The 25992-nt window shown below is 43.4% G+C and overlaps 1 protein-coding gene across 1 annotated transcript in view; it reads left to right on the forward strand.

Moving 5' to 3' along the window:
- TMC2 (transmembrane channel like 2) overlaps window positions 1–25992 on the forward strand; it is a 75433-nt gene that overhangs the window by 29083 nt on the left and 20358 nt on the right. The window contains exons 10-17 of the mRNA XM_025195084.1: window positions 2604–2751; window positions 5575–5763; window positions 9278–9457; window positions 10913–11065; window positions 11904–12032; window positions 16958–17025; window positions 18545–18784; window positions 22093–22218. Coding sequence (XP_025050869.1) covers window positions 2604–2751; window positions 5575–5763; window positions 9278–9457; window positions 10913–11065; window positions 11904–12032; window positions 16958–17025; window positions 18545–18784; window positions 22093–22218 — 1233 coding nt within the window. The remainder of the gene's footprint in view (window positions 1–2603; window positions 2752–5574; window positions 5764–9277; window positions 9458–10912; window positions 11066–11903; window positions 12033–16957; window positions 17026–18544; window positions 18785–22092; window positions 22219–25992) is intronic.

The raw sequence follows: 25992 nt of genomic DNA on the forward strand, positions 1-25992 counted from the left end.
AAAGAGCCCTAGCAAGGACTAAGGAGCCCAGCTGTGGGTTGCCAGGGCAACCAAAGAAGGTCAGCTGACTGAAAGGGGCAGGGCCTGGCTCCTATATAAAGCACAGACAGGAGGCCAGAGGCAGTTCCCTGCCAGCAGCCAGAGAGGTAGGAGCTCCCTAAGCCAGGATGTGGGAAGAAGCCTGATGGCAGGTACAGTTTATGGCAGCTCTCAGAGGCTTGAGCAACGTTGTTATAGCCAGGTGGCTTATAGTTATGTTATAGCCCAGGGGCTTGTGTTTTGCTTTGTTGTTGTTATAACCGGTGGTTTGGGTGAGGCTATTAGGGGTTGGAGGAGGCCTCATAGGGACTCACAGTGGTGTGGGGGCCCCAGCACCAGTAAGGGTGCAGTGTACAGGGTGCATAGACCCCAGCCCCAGAGCGGGGCCCAGTGAGCCCCAGGTAGGGGGCGGTATTATTAGGAAGCCCAAGTTGGGCCCAGTGAGCCCCAGAGAGGGGGCAGCCTCATTAGGAAGCCCAAGTGTGGGCACAGCGAGCCCAGAGAAGTGGCAGTATTATTAGGGAGCCCAGGTGTGGGCACGGCGAGCCCCAGAGAGGAGGCAGCATCATTAGGGAGCCCAAGTGTGGGCACAGTGAGCCCCAGAAAGGGGGCAGCATCATTAGGAAACTCAAATGTGAGCACGGAGAAGGAAGGCCCAGGGAGAACAGGAAGGGGCCAAAGAGGGATAGAATTGAGACAACAGTGATTCCACTGGTGAGGTGTGGACTGCGGTGTAGGGGAGGAAATGGAGCCGCAGATAGCACCCCCTAGCAGCGGGGTAGTACAAGGGCAGCCTCCCGCTAATTAATCAATTAATAACAAGGCATGGCAGATGAGTAGGCAGGCGGTTACCCCAGGAACAAGTGCGCAGGCCACATTAAGGTCAGCCTAGAGTGGGCACCTGTCACACTAGTATATTGGACAGCACCTGAGATTTGATTTTTTTTGAGTTAAATAACATGCTAAGAAGAGCTACTGTTGTTATGATCCATTATTAGTATTACCAAAGGAATTAGGAGTCATACTTACAGAACAAGACCCTATTCTGCTAGATATTGTATGAGCAACTCCTCTCCTTCTCCACTTTGCTGACAGTACTGTGAACCAATTAAACAATAATGTATCCTTTTGTGATGAACAATTATTTTTCTCTTGACATATGAAACCAGTCTTTCTTAACAATAGCTGTCACATCTAGAGCCTCAGATCACAACCATCTTTATTTCTATACTAGCAAATTACCCATCATGAATGATGGGGGGGAGGGGAGAGGGCAGGCGGGAACGGAGCGCCACACCCCAGCACCCCATGGTGCCGCCACTCTACCTCTGGCCCTGTGTGCCCCCCAACCCCCTGCATCTGGGACTGTGGGCCCCCCACCCTCTACCACTCCTGGTGCAGCCCTGTGCGCCCCCCAACCCCCTGCCACTCCACCCTGCCCTGCCACTAGCTCTCAGGAATGGGTGGGGAGGGGAGTTTGCACACAGTGGTGGCTGCCAACACCCAGTGCCCTGTGCTGTGTCCAGCTGCACACAACAGTCCCCCGTCCCTCTCTCCTTCCTCCCTCCCCACTGCCTCCCCCTCTCTGCTGGCTGTTGTTAGGGCTGGGCAGCAGCAGCATTGGCAGTGGGGAGGGGCACGGTGGCGGTGAGGGATGCTGCCACCGGAAATCCCCTCCCCATTCACCGTCCCGCTCCTCTCTCTCCCTCCCTTCTTCCCTGCCACATTCCCCTCCCTGTGGGGGTGGGAGGGTGGGGACAGAGCGCCACTACCCACCATCCTGCACTGCCACCTGCTGGGAGAGGGGAAGCTTGCTCTGCTGTCCCTGCCACTAGCACCCTGTGCCACTGCCGCTTCCAAGGGGAGGTCTGCCCCCCCAACCCTGCTTCTTGGAGGTGGCAGTGGTGCATGATGCTCACGGCGTGGCACTGGCTTCACCCCCCTCACTCTATTCCCTCCATCAGAGTAGCACTCTGCTGTGCCAGTCCACATCCCCTGCATCCCTCTCTGCTGGGGACGGAGTGCCACCATGATGGCAGGGATGAAGCTGGCCAGTGCCACTGCTGCTTCCATGGAGCAGGGCTGGGTGGGGGGGCAAGGCCACCCCTTGGATGTGTTGATGACACTGGAGCAGGGGGGTAAGGCGAGTGCTGCACTGCAAGCCCGCCATGCCGCTGCTGTCTCCAAGGAGCAGGGCGGGTGGCGGGGGACAAAGCCAGCATTGGTTCCCCCCACCCCCAGCACTCTGCCATGCCAGTCTGTCCCTGCTGTCCCTCTCTGCCTCCAAAGTGTAGGGGTGGGGGGCGGGGTTAGGGTTAAGGCCCATTGTCATGGTGGCGCTCCTGTGTGTGTGTGTGTGTGTGTGTGTGTCTGTCTATGCAGAGCGCACTGATTGGTTGTTTCAGTCAACATTGTTATTGGCTGCTGAGACAACCAATCAGAGTGCTCATAAAGCGTTATGGACAGACAGACAGACTAAAGCTTTTATTATATTAGAATACATATATCTAGTGGCTGCTTAACCTGTTACAAACTAACACATTACAATTTGTATCCTCATGCAGGATGGCCCGCAATGCCAATGAAAGCACAGGTGATGGGGATGACACTGATTTCATTTTCAGCTGGAAAATGTTCACTAGTTGGGACTACCTCATTGGTAACCCAGAGACAGCTGACAACAAGTTTGCATCTATCACAACCAGCTTCAAGGTAAATGACATATTTCCTTGACAGGGAGCCTCATGCTTCTAGACATGCTGCTAGAATCTAGCTTAGCAGATTTTCAAAAGGAAAAAAATTACTCGGGATACTTATATGCCATCTCAAGGAAAATTTAGGATGACATAATTCAACCCTGATTCTAGGCAATATACACTTGGTTGAACTCATACACATAGTTAAGAGACATACCACTACATTGGATTTGCCTTTATCGAATTGCTAGTTAATAGAATCAGCTGCTTATCTGAATCAGTATGGGAAAACCAAAACCATTTGTATATTATTACACATAAAAATCACTCGTATTAGAATCACAATTTTTGGTTTTTGGAATCATTTTACCAGAGAAGCCCCAGGATTTTGCAGTTTTGTGAGGAGCCCTCTGTAGGCTGGCAGAGTTCCAGCCTGGAGGGAGCGGGAGGAGGGCAGGCAGGCAGGGGGTGCCAAGTGCATGTACATGCACATGGCCCCAGGTAGCTTGGAGAGCAGCAAGTGGAGGGGCGGTGCGGAAATTAAGCCCTCTTAGGGAGGGAGGGAGGGAGGGGGTTGGGCAGGACTGGGGCCCCAGCAGGGAGTGGGATGGGGCTGCGGGCAGTTCGTTTGGGGGCAGGGGCCAGATTCCTTGGCAATGTGCCCCCTGTGTGCACAGATCTGGGGACACGGGTCTTCCCCTGCCACTCTGGGAGTATGTGCCATGCTGGGGAGCTGGCCCACCCCCTGTGCCAGAGCCCACAGCAGGCAGCAGCATGTGGGGACCCAGGCTCTGCTCCACTGCAGCAGCCACCACCTCCTGCTGGAGGAAGGGGGCTGTGGACCTGCTAATTTTCCTCATGGTCAAGAAAAAGATGATCCCCCCCCCCCCCCAAAAAAAAAAAAAAACAAACAAAAAACCTCATAAGCGGTCCAAGTTTATTCTCTCCCTAGCATTGGTTTTTTTTCCCCTGCTGCATTAGAGTCTGTTTTAGAAATAAGACTGTGATTATAGCCACTAAGTCTATGCACCATCACAGTATAGTTATTTCCTGGGCTTCTCCTTGCAGGACCTCTTGATGCTCCTATTTTTCTCATCTCAGATAAAATCCCCTTTGCTAAAATGAGACCCATCTGCCTGTCTGCCAGAAAGTTTCAGTAGGTTAACTCATAAGCCAAAATTCTACTTAAGTTACAGTGTCTTAAGCCTACAATTATTACATTAATTTGAACGTGAATGGCGGGTGCCCCCAGTGGCTGGTGAGGCACGGCTGTGGTGGCAACGGCAGGAGCCCGGCGGCGGTAAGGGCGCAGCTCCCACAGACACTGCTGGCACTGGCGGCGATGAGTGGGGGAGGGTGGCAAGCACTGATCATGGACCGCCCGCAAACGCTGATGGCCTTTTTGCAGGAGGTGCACCGCCACGCTCAGAGGGTGCATGTGCACCCACGTGCCCCCCCCCATGCGTCGCCTCTGAATTTGCATGCATTCTTTGTTAATTTATACTGAATTTAGTTTTTCTGTTTAGCTGAGAACAGAATTTGACCTTTATTAATTCCCAAGAAAGTTGCTATGGAAAAGAGCAATCCATAAAAAGATCAACTGTAGTTAATTTTAAAATGGCCATTTCAGCAGACAATTTTAACCAGTATCCAAGGGATTTTTTTTTCATAACTCATTGCAAATCCAGAAATCAAGCAGAAAAAAAGTGAGTTTCCAATAAAAGTCAGTTTACTTCCAAATCACATTATTATTATTATTATTTTTTTTTTTTTCACTGAGTGAAAACAGCAAAAACTTTAAGTAAAAGCCAAACCAATCATTTTTTAACCTAAAAAAGGGGGAGAGGTTTCTATCATTTTCCAACTAGTAGTTTTTTGGTTAAGAAGCCATTTTTCATCAAATAAATATTTTGAGTGTAACCAATATTAGAAGATTTAATTTGATGATGTTAAGTACTCTATAAATCAATATTGGATTCAGGTCTAAAGTCAGAATCCTAACTAATCAAAGTATCCATTAATCATTGTCTTTTCCTCCCACGGTTTTGTATGACTTAAATGGTGTTAGAATATGTACTGATAGCCAAACTCCTCTTTGCTCATATAAGGAATGAAAATATATTCTATTGGAGATTATGCTACTTATTGATACTTCAGATTATGAAATTTAATCTAAGTAAACTTTGTGATCTAGTAGTTAACCATGAAATAGTTGAATTTTTGTTGTTAAAGGAAAACCTAGGAGAAGGAGAGAGGACACAAGTGCACCAAGTATAGATAAAGCCATGACATTTGCTAAAACGCACAAGCTATTTCCAAATGTTCTAGAGTTAGTGTTTACTCTGTTTCAGAAAAAAAAATGCCACAGGTGGTTGAGGGCTAGACAGAATGACTTACATGAGTGACTTAATAAATTATTTATTTAGTTTTAAAAAAGATTAATCATAGCATAAAAACTTTCCTTCGCTGGGATAAAAGAAGACTCTACAATCTATACAAGAAAGGCATTTAACGAATTGATGGCTGTAACCTGAAGCTTGGCTAAAGCCCCCCCACCAAATATCACTAGAGATTTGGCACACATTTTTAGGAATGAGGCTAATTAAACATTGAAACAAACTACTAGCGAAGTGTTGGATTCTCCATCTCCTGGTGTATTCAAATCTAGATTGGATGTCTTTCTGGCATTACTTTAGTCAAGAACAAGTTGTTGAGCTCAGTGCATGGATAATAGTGAAATGTAATGACTCTATGTTTTAGATAAAATAATCTAATATTCTTTTCTGGTCTAAACCTCTGAATCTATGCACATACTACAATTCTTCACCTATTTATTAAGGAGTCTATTGTGGATGAGCAAGAAAGTAACAAGGATGAGAATATTCATTTGAGAAGATTCCTTCGAGTTCTGGCGAATGTGCTCATCATATGTTGCTTATGTGGAAGTGGTTACCTCATTTATTTTGTGGTGAAACGGTCTCAGACATTTTCAAAAATGCAAAACATTGGGTGGTATGAGAGAAACGAGGTAAGAATGGTTTGTTTCTGATTTTCTAGCTGGAGGGTTGTAGGCCTAAAATCCCATATCAAGCTTGAGGGTAAAATTTTAAAAAGCACATAAGGCCATAACTAAACTGTCTGCCTACTAAACTGTCTGCCGGCTGAACATGAAACTATCATGAAAAACAAGCTCCACCCAATGCATATCCAGTTAGGTAACTTAAAAGAATTCTGAGTATTTGCCCTGATGCCACTCTGGTTTCTGAACAGTCTGTCTTACTTAACTGCTGAACTAGGACAGAGTCAGAGTAGAAGTGAACAGGCAAGGACTATTTCTTGGTGGATGGTCTGAGCATAGCAGCAAGACAGGATAGACATGGCCTGAGTTATTTAACAATTGAAGCAGGTCAATCAGACTTCAACACCTGCATCCTTTCAGCACTTTTGAAAATCCCCCTCCCCTACAACAGCTAATATTGACACACTGATTTGGTGAAGGATCCTTGGGAGTTTGAAGTGCCCTCCACTTCAAAAACCACCACCACCAACAACAAAGCTCTTTAGCACGTCATGGGACTCTTCAGCCTGGAAAAGCGCAGGCTCAGGGGGGATCTGGTGGCCACCTATAAGTTTATCAGAGGTGCTCACCAGGATCTGGGGGAACATCTGTTCACCAGAGCGCCCCAAGGGATGACAAGGTCGAACAGTCACAAACTCCTCTATGACCGTTTCAGGCTGGACATAAGGAAGAACTTCTTTACTGTCCGAGCCCCCAGGATCTGGAATAGAATGTCGCCGAAGGTGGTTCAAGCACCTACTTTGAACACCTTCAAGAGAAATTTGGATGTTTATCTTGCTGGGATCCTATGATCCCTGCTGACTTCCTGACCCTGCAGCAGAGGGCTGGACTTGATGATCTTCCGAGGTCCCTTCCAGCCCTAATGTCTATGAATCTATAAAAACTGAAGTGAATTCTTTTATCCATTTTGATAGTTCTGATAAAAAAAAAAAAAAAAAAAAAAATGGGAATGCTCATCCTACAGATAATGTCAAGATTTCAAAATTTATTTTGTTCCCAGGTTTGGATAAAAAGATCAAAACCTTGGAATTTCTCTCAACATAAAGTAATTCATTTAAATATTTATGCATGACCTTAACATTTATATCTTATGATATAAGATCAAAGTAGAAACAAACTCAAAGCTACACTTTTCAAAATACTTATGAAAATGTTGTCATAATCCGTTGATTCCCAGAAAACATTTTTGTTTTGATGAATCAGAATTGTACAGATTAAAAAAAGAAGCCAAATCTAATCTCTGAGGCTTTTCTGGTGAGCATCCAAAACTTCATTGCACTTTTCAAGAAGAGAGTGGCACATTCCTGACCTCCAATTTCTGGTTAATTTTACCACTTTCTAAGTGGTGGAATAGAAAAACCTATGAGTTAGTTGCTACCAGTGGCCAGAATAAGTGCGATTTCCTATGAATTCAATAGAAGTTACATATGTATAATCAAAGACAGAATTTGAGAGAGACCTGAAATAATATTGACTTCTATATTTGCCCCTACAGTCATTGTACTGTCAGTGCCTAAGTCATTCTTATCCATCGTATTGAAAAATTAAAAAAAAAACAGCATGGTTTCTTAAGCTTCAGAACAAAACTTTTCCTCCACCCTAGTCAGTAACATGCTTAAAATATGGAGATAGGAAGTAGATGGGGGGGGGGGGGGGGGTTTTTTTCTTTTTTACTTGTACACATATACAACCATGCATGTGTATTTCATGCACAGGGAAAAGGCCTGGTTTGGTTGATTATTCCTAGTGTCCTTGGCTCCTTTGGAAGGAAATGGGACTTCTAGGAGCTAAGTACTTCAAAGATTTCATGAAGGAAGAGTCTTCTGGCCTCATTCCTCTAATGTAACAGCACAAACAACCAGAATATTCATCCCAGGATATTCAGTCTTTTGGTCTGCAGGAGGTATAGTATCCAAATAAGATTAATCAGAAAATGAACTTCTGATACCTCAAACATGTTCAGAAAGCTGTCAGACTCCAACCACTTGCTGTCCAGTGTCACTTGCTTAAAACTATTTTTCTCAAAGTTGGAAAGAATAGAGATGAGTTTGGCTATATACAATCACAGGATCGGTGTCATCCTGGTGAGATGTGGGCAACGACACACCCCAGCAGTAGTACTTGGCCCAGTGCTGTTCAATATCTTCATCAGCGACCTGGATGAGGGGTTGAAAAGCCCATTGGCCAAGTTTGCATACGACATCAAGATATAGGGTTGCATGGACACACCTGCAGATAGGACTGCTTGTATCTGCAGCCTAGATAGGTTGGCATGTTGGGCAGAATGGAACCAGATGAGGTTCAATGTACAGAAATGCAAAAAGTGCTGCATCTGGGAAGGAAGAACCCCCAGCACACCTACAGATTGGGCGTTGCTAATCTGACCAGTACTACAAATGAAAGGGATCTGGGGGTAACAATAGACCCCAGCATGAATATGAGCTGGCAATGCAACACAGTAGCTATTAGGCCCAACAATATCTTGGCATGCATCAATCGGTGCATCTCCAGTAAAACCAAAGAAGTGATTCTCCCACTTTACTCAACTTTGGTACGGCTACAGCTGGAGTATTGCGTCCAGTTCTGGGCACCGCATTTCAGCAAGGATGTGCTAAAACTTGAGAGGGTCCAGAGAAGGGCCACCTGTATGATGAGGGACTTGCATGGCAAGCCATACGAGGAGAGGCTGAGGGATCTTGGACTCTTCAGCCTAAAGAAAACAAGGCTGAGAGGGGACTTGATTGCAGTTTACCGCTATATCAGAGGTGTACATCAGGGGCTCGGTGAACAACTGTTTACCAGGACGCCCTGGGGGAAAGCTAGAAACAAAGGCCACAAACTCCTAGAAGATAGTTTCAGGCTGAACATTAGGAAAAACTTCTTCACAACTAGGGTGTCCAGACTATGGAACAAGCTCCCCCGAGAGGTGATGCAATCATCTCCCCTAGAGATGCACTGCACCACTGAAAAGCTGAGCCAAGTCACCCAGAGCTGCTCTGTGGCTGCCAGCCAGGCTCTGCCAGCAGGATTATCACTGTTGCAGCCCCAGGACCTCAGGTAAGGCTGCAGGGGCCAGCACAGTGCTAGCCCCAGCCTCCCCTACTGCCCCTGGGTTACTTGCTGGGTGCCAAAGCACGCGTTGCATGAGCATTCCCTGGGGACAAGTAGCAGCAGTGCAAGGGAAACCGCTGCTGCTTGTCCCTGGGGCACCAAACATCCACACTCATCTGCACATGGCTGTATAGTCCAACTGCATCAACACGAACTGCTGTTACTGCATTTCCTAAGATACAGTGATGGAGAATTGTTTGCAGATACTGAAAAGTGTTGCTGTTTTGTTCTTCATTAGAAATAGATCTTAGTGCCTTAACTTGTGAAATGCTGTCTTGCCTAAATGCTGATAAGAACTCCAAATAGCAACATCACTGTTCTTTCTACTAACCACTATAACTTCATTTGGCAGGTTGAAATTGTGATGTCTTTGCTAGGAATGTTTTGTCCTCCACTGTTTGAAACCATTGCTGCTCTAGAGAATTACCATCCTCGCATTGGACTGAAATGGCAGCTGGGACGGATCTTTGCTCTGTTTCTGGGGAACCTCTATACCTTTTTACTGGCATTAATGGATGATGTCAATGAAAAGGTAAGATGAAAGAGAAAAACTGGATTCCTAACAGGATTTAGAATACAACATGCATAAGATCATAATTCTTATAGCTACCATGATCCAAAGGTTCACTTGTGATGTTATATAAATGAAGTGTTTATATTCAAAAGTATATAAAAATACTTAGCAGTCACTTATTTACAAAAAATGGTTGTACTGGTACCACAGACTTATAATGCAGTCCTTCATTATTCAAAACAAGAGTTTTTAAAGCATGTTTTGCAACTTGGGAAATGACTAACCTGAGCAACCCTGCTGGGTCTATGTAAGGTAAAAAAACCCAAAACACCTTTTTGTCCTCTATCATTACTGAATATTAATTTTAATATTATTTTTTATTTGATAGTTGCTATTAATGCATTCCCTTCTATTTAGTTTATACACCTCTGTTGGAGCTTTGCTGGAAGGTTAAATGCATATAAAGAACAGGTGTTTTATGGATACACTGAAATGCACTCGATTATAAAATGAAGAGTAAGAGATAATCAAAATAATTTGTTCTACTCTGAAAAACAATACACAAAGTGAATAAAGGTTCTTACAAGATAAATCAGTGAAGACTTCCTCTGAACACTTGTAAAAAACACACACAACTATTCAATTTTATCTGTTCACAACAGGCCGGATTCTCATGTCTTCAGCAAGGTGAATACAAATGTTGATCCACTTGTAATCCCTTTCACATCCATAAGAAAATCTGTGGATTACACTGGTATTGAGTATCAGTAGGGGAAATGAATTAGGCTTAATATGAGCACTACAATAGTAGGTATTGAAAAGGCAAACTGTTATTAATTCCGACATGATTTCTAGATTCTTCGGGTTATCTGTAATCTGTTGAAAAGGATTTTCATCACGTGCAAACTCCTTCCTTTTCCTGCAATACAGGAATGATTGATGGGCTATTACCTAAGCCCTATGAATGATACCCAGTTCTTTTAATCAGGCAGTTTATATTATCTCCATTTTACAGACTGTGAAATTGAGGCATAGAAAGAAATGATTTATCTGAGGTGATCCAACAGGCTAGTGGTAGAGCTGGGACCCAAGTTCGAGTCCAGAGCTTTCAATGGAGGAATTGCTGTATCTCTTCCCAGCTGAACCTCTCAGTTGCTGTGTTGAGCAAAGTTGGTGGTTTCCTGAGATGTCATGATCCATTAGGTCAAAGGAGACTGTTCCACCTCCTGATTTAAGAAGTAGAATGAAATTGTGAACCCATAGGGTTCATCTGTCATTCCTAATTTGATTGGTATGACATCTTCATACCATGCTGGTAGCCACATTAGAGAGAAAACGAAATTCCTGTAGCTTGGACCTGTTTGAATTCAGGCTGGAGAGTGCATTTGGCCACCATGGAAGTGTTTTCTGAGCTTCTGGGTTAATTTGGGCCCATTGGGATGTTTTCAGCTGGATATATTTCTTCTGTTTTAGCTAACTGAAGAAGATGTAATAAAGAACATAACGCATTGGACCCTGCTTAATTACTATAACTCATCTGCAGTCAACAATAGTACATTTAGTCCACCTCCTATTGACCCAGCAGATGTGCCAAGAGGACCTTGCTGGGAAACAACTGTTGGCATTGTAAGCAATCCGAGGATCCTTGGATAAGAAATTTTTTAAAAGTTTCTGGTGTGATTATTTTTTTATGTATGCTAGCAGAAGCACTGCCGTGCAGCATACAGTCATGATTCTGAATCCCTCCCAAGAGCTCAATTTCAGTTACCACTGTCATTAAAAGGAGATACAGGCATTGATCATTGCACAGAATGAAACTCTTGGAAAGGAGGCTGGTCCTATTGAAAGAGTATGGTATGTCATGAGACTTGGTCCATATTCTTGCCTCTCTTAACAACTCAATGTTTTGTTGGAAGTATTTAGGGTAAAATTTTCAGAAATGGCAATCACTTGAATGTTGACTTTGTGTTTTTTTTCCAAAATGTTTGGCTTTCATAAACACTAGCCACCTAGTTAAAGCTCTTTCTGGTTACTTCAGTCTGTTACATAAACCTTATTACAAGATATTACATTACTATATTAAAGAGCTACTTTAAATAACATTGTTCACAATGTGTCACCTTTCACCCAGTAGGTAATAAAAAGAGTAGATATAGTGCTATGTGGGAGGCTCTGAATCAACTGACAAATTGAAAAGAAGTATTAGCAAAACTTGTTCAAGAAACTGGAATTGATATAATAACAACTCATACGGGTGAGCTACATGGGCAAAATGCATTATCATACAGAGAATTCTGTAAACAAGTTTGCTATACTGTAATCTTAGATTATCACTGGGTCAGATCCTGCTCCAATAACCTTAGATCACAACACATATTCACAACAGATCAATGGAGAGTATCCCCTTTATATTTGCCACTTAAATTATAGTAGCTAATTGTTCTTTCCTTGTGTTCAACTACAGGAGTTTGTGAGGCTCACTGTGTCTGACATTCTGGTGACTTATATAACCATCCTTGTGGGAGATTTCCTCCGTGCTTGTTTTGTTAGATTTATGAACTACTGTTGGTGCTGGGATCTGGAGGCAGGATTTGTAAGTTAATGTCTTATATAGACTAGAGAATAAGTATTTTCTACTTGATCTGAAGTTTGGGGTGCTTTCAGCATGGCATTTAGGACAAGGTTGAGTCAGGACTTCAAAGTATACCACAACAAACCTACCACACTTTTACTTTAGGCCTCTTTTTCTTGTTTGTTGCCCATCCATTCCCTTTCCTCTATTATTGCACCTTCGGGGGGGGGGGGCAAGGGGGAGAGAGGGGCAAGGAGGAGGCAGCAAGGAGGGAGTGACAGGGTGAAAATTTGCCTGAGCTATAGTGCTTTATCCTTGCTACCACTTTGAAACTTTATCCTATGATAGAATTTGGAGATCTACACAACCTGAAGAAACCAGACTATTCATTAGGAGTGTGCAAAGCAGGCCCTATTTGATTTGGATTTGGATTCGGCCTGAATCAGGGACAGTGATTCGATTAATTGATTTCAGATCACAGTCCCTGATTCAATTCAGCCAAATCTGCATATGAAGATTCAATCTGATTCAGAGAATCAGTGATTCAGACATAGACACAGCTTTAAAAGTTTTCTGTACATATCTTGAGGTAGCAGGCGTGGCTCATGATTGCTGTGATGCTGGGGTGCATGGAGTGTCCCACAGGAGTGTGGGGGGGGGCCTTCCACATGCTTGGTGGCGAAACTGGAAGTGCTGGGGAGTGCGCTGGGGGGCTCCCTGTGCCTCCCCAGCTCAGTGATCAGCTGCAGGGAGATCCTGGGTGCCCCCCCTGGTCCCAGGAGGCACCAGTCACTGAGCTGGGGGGGCATGGAGGGCCCCCCTGTATGCTCCCCGGCAGACCCGGAAGTGGACCAGAAGTGCTTCTGGTCCACTTCCGGGTCTGCTGCCGAGCACACTGGGGACCCTCCCCCCACTCCCCCCGGGCTTCTGTGGGACACTCCACATGCCCCAGCATCACAGCACTCACGAGCCCCTGCTACCTAGAGGTATGTAGAAAAACCTTTAAAGCTGTCTCTATGTCCGAATCTCCAAATCTTTCCAAATCGATGCAGAGAGTTTAAAAGGTTTTCTGATTCAATTCGGGTTTAGAGATTCGGCTACTTAATCAGGCCAAATCTCCACCCAATTAAATCAGGGACCAAAGCTTTGCACAGCCCTACTATTCATGGCTCCTCCTCCAATTGCTAGTGCTTATGAAATTTCCTTTTCTGAGAATCATTTTTCTCCCAGGCCACAACCCCGTTCCTGACTTTCTCTTTGTTAGATGCACTTGACTTTCCTGGATGCTTTCATCAAACAGCCTCTGAGAATGCTATTTTGACATTTCTTTTATCCTTTGTGGCTTCTTCATGAGACGCCTTCAACAAAGTAATGCAGATGCCTGTAGGTCTCTTTTGTCCCCAAGGCCCGTTTTCCTAAATAAAACCCACTCTTTTTACATCCATTGTCTGTTTCAGTGATGTTTAACAAGTGCTGCTTGTAGGGCTTATTTTATGCCTTCTCCTTTTCTCCTCCCTGGCCCTGACAGTCACAGTCAGGTTGCAAGGTCATTTTGCAACCATAAATCACATTCCAAATTTAATCACAAGCTTAACAGGCGAAACAGGCTAAGGCCTTGGGGCCTAATCTAGTCCTGTGGAAATTCTGTTGGAGTGGAATGAAGCCCCTGATTATCAAGGACTAAGCTGTGGCTTCAGGCAGCAGTCTCCATTAGGGGAAGACACTGTTTTCTCCCCATGGCCCTGAACCATACAGACTGTGCTGTATAGAAGCTTGATACTGGAACGATATATTTCTCTCAGCTAAATAAAAGCAGAACCTATGGTTTTTATAACCCCAAAATGGTACAAAATCCAAACCAAGTCCTTTTGAAAGTCTGCATGTCTATTTAGTTAAATCTCCCCTCTTCCTTCTTTTCACACCCCCCTTGAACATCCTACTTCCATTTGGTTCCTACCATGCTAGTCCTCATAGGACAGGCAACCCTCACGGGTTCTGAGCTAGCTAAGTAACATCGAAAAAAAAATCTTGCAAGAAGCCTTGTTCTTAAAATACAGCCTCCCTGGTTTCTATTAAAAAACTACAGGAACTGCTGGTAATCATACAAATGCGGTATTTGGGTCGATACCATTAATGTTCATATTTTTCTGTCACAGATTGTGAACATGCCCTTGATTCAACCTTGCCTACTAATTTGAAAGTGCCCAAAGCTAAAATTGACCACAAGACAGCAGTCTACGAAGGTTGCAGCTATTTCACTGAAACAAAAAGCCACTTGGGTAAAAGGCAATATATTAGAGATGGACCAGAACCACAAGTGTATGCTGTGCTCATTTTGTCCAAAACTGTGTGCATTTGGATAAACAAAACACTAATCTAAGCCAATCCTGGTACTCCAAAAATATTTTCTCATACACTTACATTATATAAGCTTGTTTTATGAAATATTTTTGAAGATATTTGAGTGTGTGTGTGTGTGTGTGTATATTCTCCAAAAATATTTTATAAAACCAGCTTCAGTTTTGCCATCTCTGTTTTAAATCTTGACTTAACAAAATACTGTTGCTGTGAAATGAATGGAAATCACAAGCATTTAAAGTTGTCCTCCCTTATGTCTGAGACCAAGCCTTCTGAATTAATGCCTGTTGTAGGACTGCTGTTCCTCTGGTTCCTTCATAGAAAAAATATGTGGGAATGTCATCTATACATAAACAAAACAATATTGCTACTTGGGCTGCATGTAGCATTTTGCCAGATAGATTTCTCTTGCCCACCTTCCCCTCTTTTCTTGCCTCAACCCACTTACATTACAGCAGAAACAAGTACTTCACAGTAGGTTTATCTAAAAAGAATCTTACACACACAGAGAAAAGACTAATTAGTTCATCTGTTTCATTTTACACTACAACCCCTTCTTTAGTCAAGATGAGGGTTATTCCTGTGCATATTCTTCAGTTGCTTATCCTTTCCTTTTTTTAAATGTCCTAAGAGCTGAGGCTTTTGCCATGGCCCCTTAAAGATCAATGCTATATTCAAGTAAGATTTTAAAATATTTGCCCATTGTAAACATGAGCACTCTTGACTTGCATAATATAGCAATAAAGTCATTTGACCTTTAGGCTTTTGCATAATTCAGAACAAAACAGCATCACACTACTCATGCCACAATCTCCTTCTTTACTTTTCATTCCATCCAGGAAGAGCACATACCAACTGCTGAAACTTCCTTAGCCTGACGAAGGGTTTTCGAAACCGAAAGCTTGCTTAATAACTATTCTCCAGCTATTTGGGTTGGTCTAATAAAAGATGTCAAATTCACCCAAGGAACCTTGTCTGACAATCTCCTTCAGAAATATATCTTTCTCTCCACTTTTACCCAATCCTTATCTGTAAACTAAGTGGGAATGGATGTAGCTGGGAAATTTTCACATTCAAACTTGTTGTCAGAAATGTCATAAACTTAAACAAGAAATGCTTTGCTAGGATGAAACCAAGCCAGTGGCTAGATACCCCACCCAGGGTGTGTCTACACGTCATCCTATGTCGTTACTGCACTGTGCTTTAGTACTTTCTTCTGGAAGTACTGAAGCATGGGGCAGTAACCACCCATACTGCACCATACACAGAGCGCACAGTTATTTGCTGTAGTGGCATGCTAAAACAGGGGAACATGCCACTACAGCAAAGTAGCTGCTGGTGATGTGGAGCTGCACATAATTGCTATGTCACTATAGTGAATTGCTATGGTGACGTAGTGCATCCCTACGGCGATATAGCATGATGTGTAGACATGCCCCCAGAGAGGAAAGAAATCAGTCCATGTCCTAAGAGCTGAGGCTTTTGCCATGGCCCCTTAAAGATCAATGCTATATTCAAGTAAGATTTTAAAATATTTGCCCATTGTAAACATGAGCACTCTTGACTTGCATAATATAGCAATAAAGTCATTTGACCTTTAGGCTTTTGCATAATTCAGAACAAAACAGCATCACACTACTCATGCCACAATCTCCTTCTTTACTTTTCATTCCATCCAGGAAGAGCACATACCAACTGCTGAAACTTCCTTAGCCTGACGAAGGGTTTTCGAAACCGAAAGCTTGCTTAATAACTATTCTCCAGCTATTTGGGTTGGTCTAATAAAAGATGTCAAATTCACCCAAGGAACCTTGTCTGACAATCTCCTTCAGAAATATATCTTTCTCTCCACTTTTACCCAATCCTTATCTGTAAACTAAGTGGGAATGGATGTAGCTGGGAAATTTTCACATTCAAACTTGTTGTCAGAAATGTCATAAACTTAAACAAGAAATGCTTTGCTAGGATGAAACCAAGCCAGTGGCTAGATACCCCACCCAGGGTGTGTCTACACGTCATCCTATGTCGTTACTGCACTGTGCTTTAGTACTTTCTTCTGGAAGTACTGAAGCATGGGGCAGTAACCACCCATACTGCACCATACACAGAGCGCACAGTTATTTGCTGTAGTGGCATGCTAAAACAGGGGAACATGCCACTACAGCAAAGTAGCTGCTGGTGATGTGGAGCTGCACATAATTGCTATGTCACTATAGTGAATTGCTATGGTGACGTAGTGCATCCCTACGGCGATATAGCATGATGTGTAGACATGCCCCCAGAGAGGAAAGAAATCAGTCCCACAGATACAGGCTCATTCATCATAGCTGGTTTTATTAACAGAGAAGACTTAAAAAGCAAACACTTGAGAAGCACCTCTAGCAAATCAGAAGAGGAAATAGCCAACAGTGCATTAGTTTCCCCCTTTGTTTTCCTAGCTCCATATCAAGTCATTTGGGCAATAGATGTAGAACATGAGAGCACCTTGAAATGTCTTATCCACTCTGACTAGGCAGGCCCTTTTACACCTTGCCACAACAAGCATCAGAATATTTATTGCAAAATTATTTTCACTTCTTTTTGTATAGCCCTCTTATGCTGAATTTGATATCAGCGGCAATGTGCTGGGCTTGATCTTCAATCAAGGAATGATCTGGTAAGATACCTTTTTCCCTTTATAGCCTTTGAACAGAAAATCTTTAATGGTATTAAGTAACCAGGAGATTAGCAATGCAGCTAGAATTTGAAAACTAGAAGGATCGATTTTTGTATTTTGTTAAAAAGTACTATTCCTTGTTATGGAACAGGTAAATAAGATTACAACCCAGTCCTCAGATACAAAGCAAAAAATATTTGGCACGTTTTAGATTAAAAGAACAAGAGGCACAACTCAGTGGATGTTTGTTGCCCATCTGAAGGATGCACAAGTGACAATAGCACTCTTGTCTTAGCTGCATTGGAAGCAATGCCAAGGTCACCCCTCAAGTGAGCACAGGGGTCTAATCTGCTCTAGTGTGGAGTGGCTTCCATTTTGTTCATGCAAAGAGATGTTTCTGCATTTCTTATACTCCATTTGTACTCAGTGGCCACGTCTACATGAGCAACGGACTGTGAAGTTGTTACTGCGCAGTCATTTAGTACTTGCACAAGCTAGTACTAAATGACTGCACTGTACCTGGCATTACTGCACAGTACCATCGTCACATGGTTTTTCTCAGATGCTGCTGCTCAGTAGGAAGTCTACTGTGCAGTAGCTCATTGCTACTGCTCAGTAGCATCTCATGTAGATGCACCCAGTTTGCATTTTCAAGATTTTTTTCTCAGCTGTAAGGGCTACATTGTTTTTTAACAATTAAAAATCTCAAACTACTCAGAAATATTCTCACAAAACAAAAGGTTGTTAAGTAATGTTCATCACCTGTGAGCCTGAACCACATCATCTTCTATAGAATCCAAGGCAGGGACCCTGGACTGGCCCAGACCTTAGGATCTGGGGCTTCCAGGGTCTCCCAGCTCTGGGACATACCTGTTAAGTGAACTGGCATAAGGGTGGGGATACCACAATTACAAGGCTCATGAGTCAGGGGCACTAAACATGACAGGGTTTCCTAGTTCTTGACTCCAAGCAGAGTCACTGACTAATATCCTAGACAGCTCTTCTGGTAAACTGTTATTAGCAGAGGTGTCACCTTCATAGTCTGAAGAACATATTTTAGTTTGAAAACACTGTGTAGTCAGGTTTTTCAAGAGCCTGTTTTCTTAAAACTTCTGGTTCATGGGTAACCCACTTTTAATATATATGAATTGGACTGAAAGCAATTAAAAAAAAAAAAAAAAAAGATCATTGGCTTTAAAAGTGAAATCCTGCTTTTCAGACAGGTGCAATTTTGATGTACTTGCATATTTTGATGTACTTGCATATCTACACTAGGCTTCAGCCCAGTTATAGGTGGATGGATATTCATCCAGGATTTGAAATTTCTCCTCTGAGTGAGCGAGGGGATAAAAGTAACATCAGCTGATGCCATTAGATCCCATTTCTAGGATGGGGTTTGGTTAGATTCCATTTGCAAACATACTCTATAATTATGCTAACATATGGTTTGCAGCTCTTAAAGCAAATAACCTTTCTGATTTTAATAAACAGCAATTTCTCTTCCTCCTTTTCTTTCTAGGATGGGATCCTTTTATGCACCAGGGCTTGTTGGTATAAATGTGCTGCGTTTATTAACTTCCATGTATTTTCAATGCTGGGCTGTTATGAGTAGCAATGTTCCTCATGAGCGTGTTTTTAAAGCATCCAAATCCAACAATTTTTATATGGGACTCTTACTACTCATCCTGTTCCTAAGCCTACTGCCTGTGGCCTACACCATAATGTCCCTCCCTCCTTCCTTTGACTGTGGACCATTCAGGTATGACCAAAACCCACAAAAAAGATTTATTAAAAACAAAACAAAACTTTGTTGCTGGCAGTTAAGAAGTTATTATCCAGTGGTGACTGGACAATGCTTTCACTTTTAGTCATATTATAATCTTCTTTAGAGTATAAAGAAAAGTTACAGGCTGTGATTTGGAACCAATGGTGAATGGGGTATGGTGGGGCAGGTGAGGAACTTACTCCTACTTCTTTTCTGCTGTCTTCCAGTGATATTATCTTTCAGTGAATTCACTTTATTCAAGCACTAGCTGCCTCCAATAGCAGAACATCACTGGGGAAGCAGGGGCAATTTAGCTTGGAAATTAGGAGGGTGGTCAAGCATTGAAACAGGCTACCAAGAAAAACTGTGGAATCTCCATCCCTGGACAATTTCAAGAGGAGGTTGGACAGACATTTGGCTGGGATGGTTTAGTCAGATATGATCCTGCCTTGAGCAGGGGGCTCGATTAAATGACCTCATGTGGTCCCTACCAGCCCTACTTTCCTATGATCTCATGAAACTCCTACATCTGGATTAACAGAGTAATCCACTCTCATTGGATTGTGTAACACTTACCTAGTATACACTTATGTCTGACTCTGAGTGCATCTACACGAGATGCTAACTGCGCAGTAGCCTAATAACACTGCAGTAGTGCTGGTGAACGGGTTTTTACAGACACTAACTGCCTAATACTACTGCACAGTTAGCATCTGTAAAATCCCGTGTGCCAGCACTACTGCACAGTAGCACCAGTTATTGCACATTGATTTAGTACTTGGTTAGGCAAGAACTAAATTTAATGTGCAGTAACTATGGTGCATTAATGAACGTGTAGATACACCCAGTGAGCAATCAGACTGGGACAGATTGTTTCTTTAGTTGCACTGCCTCAGGCTTTATTTGATAATTAAAATTAGTGGTAGAAATTTGTGAAGAGTTTAGAGACAAGAAGAATACCAAGATGTGCTTAACTGTATGGACAGCACTTGCAGGATTTAAAGCTCTTATTCTTTGAAAGTATTCCCCAGTACCCATCTCCATAGGCTCACCCTTGTCCTCATATCCACAAGCACCCATTATTACGTAACTTGTATAATCAAGTACAATAAGACTGGATGTCTGAGGGGACCTGGAGAGGTGTTGCAGAACCTTTCATTTTGTCAGGTCAGTCTAGCATAGGGAGCCGTGAATTGTGAATTAACATTGGAGTGTTAAGGAGAGTTATCAAAAGGCCCCTGGTAGACGGCACACTGTAGTCTGTTAATTGCATCTCGGACAGTAACCCGGCCACATGTTCAGGCAATTAATTGTGCCACAAAAAAGGAAAACAGCCACAAAAATATTACACAAAGAGCATGTAATATTTTGTGGTTGGTCTTCATTGCACTTTAAATTGAAGATGTGGCAGCATTAGAATTGCATCAGGTTTCCAATCAGGCCTGGTGTGGTCCCCACCAGCCAGCAATCAGCTGATCATTGGCTGGATCAGGGCCACACTGGGGCTTGAATGTGCCCTAGTACAGTCCCCAGAGCTGGAGGACAGTCAGCTGGTCATCAGCTAGATCAGGGACTGCACTGGAACTGGGTCTGGTCCCAGCCAGAGGAGGATCTGCTGATCATTAGCTGGACTTGGAACTGCACAAGAACTCCAACCCACCCCAATGCAGGGACCTAAGCAGGGTGGGTTTGAGCTCCCATATCACCTCAATCTACGTGAACATCAGCTGACCATTGGCAGGCTCCAGAGCCTGGGGCCGGTTTCAGCTCCAGTGCCTTCCCAGAGGCAGCTGGCTGTCAGCCAAGCATCAGGCTCCTGACTTTCAGTTTAGTGGTGCAAGGGGAGTCCAGGATCATGATTCCAGACTCCTCCTTTACTGGCAAGTAGGAAGTGATTGGGATCTGATCCCCAAGCCCCAGATTGGGCATCCTCCCATACCTGTGTAGTCAGTGGCCTTACTCTCCTTCCCACCACAGAGGGTCCGTATCTCAAAAGCTAACTGGTAACTCTTTGTAAGTCACAGGAGACATGTCTGTTTACTCTCCATCATCAGAGATGAAACCTCTCCTTTGAAGCAATGCAAGGAACTTTCTGTTCTTCATACTGCACTTGTTTTAAACAGACAGGCTTCAGTCCCAGAGCTGTCAGACCAGCACCTTTCAGAGACATTGTAGTTACAGGTAATGAAAACTTGCAAGCTAATAATATTAAATTGTTGAGCTTCAACCTTCCACTTAATGCAAGCATATGTGCCTGGTGTAGCTGAGTGATAAGAGACTTCCAATGCCATAAATAAACTTCTAACATTTCACAGATCTAGGTTTTACTTAAAGCACTAAAGAACAGATATTTTAATCTTGCAGTCTCTCTAAGTCATTCATATCTGTCTCTTTTACATGCTCCCCCTTTCCTCCCAAGCAAATCCTTCCCATGACAATATTGAAGGATCTTGATAGAAACTTAATGCTACTTGATTAAGGAAAGCTGGCAAAACTGGCAGTACTGTCTAGTCAAGTCAGTCCCTATTGGAAATAGAATCTGACTTTTTCCAAATCAGAATTCAAAAGTGTTTTCTATTTAATAAAAATTATTAAGCATTCAGCAATTCTGTAGATGAGGAGTGGCGGTGAGAAGAGACACATCCATTGTACAGATGCAGTACTCACAGAGCATCTAACTCAAGTCTAGGCCTGTGGAACTTTATTCCATTTGTTTACAACTATATTTAATTTTAAAATGTATTTACAAATTACTCCTTCAGTAGCCTTACTATTATGTTAAAATGATTCTTTCAATTTTTACTGTTTCTCAGCTGTTCTTGACACTGGTTCATATTTTTGAAAATAACTGATTTGTGTAGGAAAAAGCATGTCCACATTTTTCCGTCAATATGATATTAGAATCAGAAGTTTATGAGTTGAAATAAGTTTCCAGTTAACAAAAATAATATTTTGCTCATTAAAGAGAAGTAAATCTTGAGAGCTTATTTAGTACCTTCAGAAGAGAACACACACAGACCTACATATCTTTGAAGCTGGTTAGTCTTTGTAGCTGTCATTTACATAATCAAGATTCATGGAATTCGATGAAAACTGGATATAAGATATTTGTAAATGAAATCATTTAAAACATTTTAATGTCAAAATTTTTAACAGGAATCATCATGCTGGCAAACAATGAAGAGATATTTCTTGATCATTCTTAAAAAAAAACCCTAATGAGTTCAAGTTGTTAAAGAAGGCATAACTGCTGCCTTTCAGGAACCATAAACAGTATTTAATTGATGGTTTTATCTTTTCAGTGGAAAGAAAAGAATGTCTGATGTAATTCAAGAGACCATTGAGCTTGATTTCCCAGCTTTTGTAGCCAAGATCTTCAGTTACGTGGCAAATCCAGGACTGATTATACCTGCAATTCTGCTTATGGTGTAAGTTATTTGCAATAATACATATACAGGGGACAAAGGGAAGACTTGAGGAATAATAAGATTTTAATTAGATATAGAAATATCAGCTACTTTGTTTATGGCACATCCGCAGCAAAAGGAAGTAATTGGTTTATATATGTTTCATATGCTATTGTGAATTACTCTGGTTATTTCACCCTCACTGTCTGGGACATTCAACAGATTTTACAGTTGAAATCAGATAGAGTGAGCTGAATCTTGGAACTTACAAATCAGAGTTATAAGCAAGGACTCCTCTTACTGCATTATTTTTATTATTTTTATTTATCATTACTTTATTCTCTTTATGGTTTTCTGGTTCAATTAAAGCGGCAGCTAAACAGAAAGGTACAAGTGGCTTGTAGCATTTTCAGAGCCTATCACTGAAATTTTCTTACTAGTCAAAATGATATCAGTTGCCTGAAGACTAAGCGAGCAATTATTGACACACAAGATTTATAATTACAGAATTGCCAAGATGTGAAAAATCTTGACACACATTCCAAAAATTGCTCCAATTTTAAAAAATAGCATACCTGGGTATGTGTGTATGCTTGTGTGATTTTCCTTCTGATCCTTAAGCTTCCTTTAAGTTTGCAAGATTATCTACACAACCATGTTGACTTGTTAGTTTCTGCACAAGTATTTGAACTGATGCGATTCCCATTTCACTCTTTCTAAATACATTTATGAATTGTAAAACATGCTGCTATTCTAATTTTCAAAGCCATGAAAACCCATTGGAATGAGTGGGAGTTCTGTAGCTAAATTTCATAGTGAGCTTTGAAAAATCCTTCAATCTGAAAGGATTAGTGGAGATAAATTTAGGCCCAACCACTACATTTTAGTTCTATATTTGTTGGGAAGCGGGCGTTGGTTTTGGGTAGGGGAGAAGGAGGGCAAACAGCAGAGATGACCTGAGCAGGGTGCGGGGCCCAGGGCAAATCAGATTGTGCAGCACTGCACCCCCAGATGTGAGGAAGCCGGCGGCAGAGGGGGGGGTGCCAAGCGGCCAGATGTGAAGCCAATGGCAGCACCAAAGTTGCCGCACCTGCTCCACTCAGCTCTGCAGGGCCCCCCAAAGCCCAGGGCCTGGGGCGGTTGCCCCAATTCACACACCACTAGGGACAGCCCTGGCAAACAGCTAAAGAAAATCCCAAATACTTATTCAGTTTAAATGAAGAATAAATCACCTTCCTGCTACCCGTGCCCTCTGATTTGAACCAAATAAAAATGATCATCAGGGATCAGGGTTCTCTCTTTAAAAATCCAAAATCCTCTGATTAAAACACCCAAAATCCACATTTTTCCACAATTAAAATTAAATGCCACTATATGTATAGGTGTCAGTTGAACGCACAGCTTTATTGATAGATTTACAATTTTAAAGCAATTTGGAAGCTTAACAGCACCTCAGTCATTATAATGAAATTAATACCTATATATTTTGCCATTTGATTTTGGTTTTTTTATCACAGAAAATCCCCCTGCACCCTTTGCTTATCAGGATGCAGGACCAGCTGCAGCTGTCCTCCCGGCTGCTTTGTGGTGCTGAACAGCCCTGATGTGCCAGTGCTGTGCCCCTGCCCATACCTGTGCCCCTCACTCCCAACCCACAGTCCTCCACCCTCCCCCTAGCCCTGTTGGTGCCCCTCACTCCTGACCCACTGCCCCCCACCCCCAGACTCCAGTGTGTGGGTCATAGGGTGGGTGTGTAGGGCAAGAGGGTGTGTGGGCATAGGCAATGCCATAGGCAACACATTGTGGGGGTATGAGGCAATATGCCCCACCAGATTTCTGCATCCACAGTAGAGCACAGGGCTGCAGCCACAGAGGTGGCTTCTGCCTGGTGCTGGTCCAGCCAGAAGGTGGCTCCACATGCTGTGCTCTGAATGCCACTGTGGGCATAGAAATCTGGGGGGAACATGCCCCTCCATGCATCGCCTCTGCACCCCCACCTCTCCCACACATCATGTATGCCCCCTCCACATGTGTTACCTATGCTCCCCCCATAGACTTACCCAAAGGGAGCTGCAGGAGCTGCTTTCCAGGCTGCGTGGCTGCAGTGCTGGCCACGTGCATATCCACATGCACATGGCCCCCTGCTTCTAATCACCCCCATTCCCAAGCAGCCCCTTGCAGGCTGAAACCCATGGTTTTCCAAGTTTTTCTCCTTTAAAAGGAAAAATCCATGATTTTCTGGAGAAAATTCTGTATTTTTCTGTGTTTTCCATGGGAAACAGAAAACCTGGATCCTTGGTAATCATGCACTTCAGTCAGAACTGAGACACCATATGTACCTCCAGGAATGCCAAGTGCATGAAAAGGAAAAAGGTTTCATGTTGAAGTTGGGCTACAGTTGTGCATTCTTCTATTGTACTCCTGCACAGATAATTCACACTAAAGATTGAGTGCTCAATGATCCCACCCAAGCACAGCCTGGACCACAAAGTTCTGCTCTACAGATGTCAAATCTAGCAGTGAGGTGGTGAAGCTGCCCAGGGGATGCCCCACTGCCACTCTCGAGCTTATTGGAGACCAAACATCCCTTTAGCTACTTCACCATCTTATTTCTACATCTGCTGTGTATGGAGCAGGAGCATGAGTGGACCCATGCTTCTCAATGGTGTGATCAGGAGTCCCAAAGGAAGCAACCTAGATGGGCAGACATGTGCTTTGTGTCTTTCATTTGAGACAAAAAAGAAAGAAAAAAGCCCCACCAAAACAAAACCCACACAGTAAGGAAGAGCTTCTTGCCACCAAACCTGTTGTGGGGGTGCAGGAACTCTGTGTGCTGCAGAAATTATCATAATTCTGTGATTAAATAAGGTATTTCCTATCTACCCAACCAGCTTTGGTTTTCCTCCTCTATGTAGCCCTATACTGTCTCCATTTCTGCTTTTCCCATGAGCCACCAGAGTGCCTTTTCTACAACTCTTACGCAAACTTTCCACGTAGTTTTGGCTCTCTCTCTCTTGCCTTGCTCAAGACCTTCTGTGCAGATGTTCATCTTATGTTTAATACCATACCTTTTGACTTCCAAGAATCTACAAGAGCTTTTTCCATCTTAAATGACTGATGCAAAATACACACAAAAAATGCAACCACATTTAGTGTAGGGCATGCCCACTACTGAATGCTACAGAGCAACCCTGCACAACTGGAAAGGAAGAGAAAATTCTAAGTCCCTCTGAAAGTGCAGAGAGTCTGAATTGATTACATGAAACAGAAATTTGCAAGGTCACCAAGGTTAATATCATAGTTCTTACCAAGCATGCTATAATTATTGGCTCCAAGTAATAGGACCTTGGTGTTAAATCTCACATCTGGGAGTATGTAAGTAGATTTACTGTTTTGCAAATTTTGATTTTCCCTGCTTAGGCAGTGTGCCTGCCTCTGCTCCAAAAGGCGCTCTCGGGCAACTCTTGCGCGGGTGGCTAACCGGATCTGCCCCGCTCTTGCTGGGGAGTCCCCGGAACTCCGACCGCGGTCGCGGCTGGGCCCGCAGCAGGGGGGTCCCCCTCTCTGCGGCCTCCAGCGCCAAAGCGCCCCTGGGCGGGCTCTCACAGGGCTCCGACCTCCCCTACACCCCAGCCAATGCCACCTTTGGTCGCGGACCTTCTGTTCCTTGTCCCCGGACAAGGACTGGGCGTCGAGGGCCCTCTTTGCCCTTGCGGCCTTCTTTCCCGATGCCCCGCCGGCGTCTCTGCCTGGGCTCCCCTGGTTCCCTCACCGGGATTCCCGCCGGCTCTATCC

The sequence above is a fragment of the Alligator sinensis genome, unplaced genomic scaffold (genome assembly GCF_000455745.1).
Source record: "Alligator sinensis unplaced genomic scaffold, ASM45574v1 scaffold1987_1, whole genome shotgun sequence".
Classification (NCBI taxonomy): domain Eukaryota; kingdom Metazoa; phylum Chordata; order Crocodylia; family Alligatoridae; genus Alligator; species Alligator sinensis.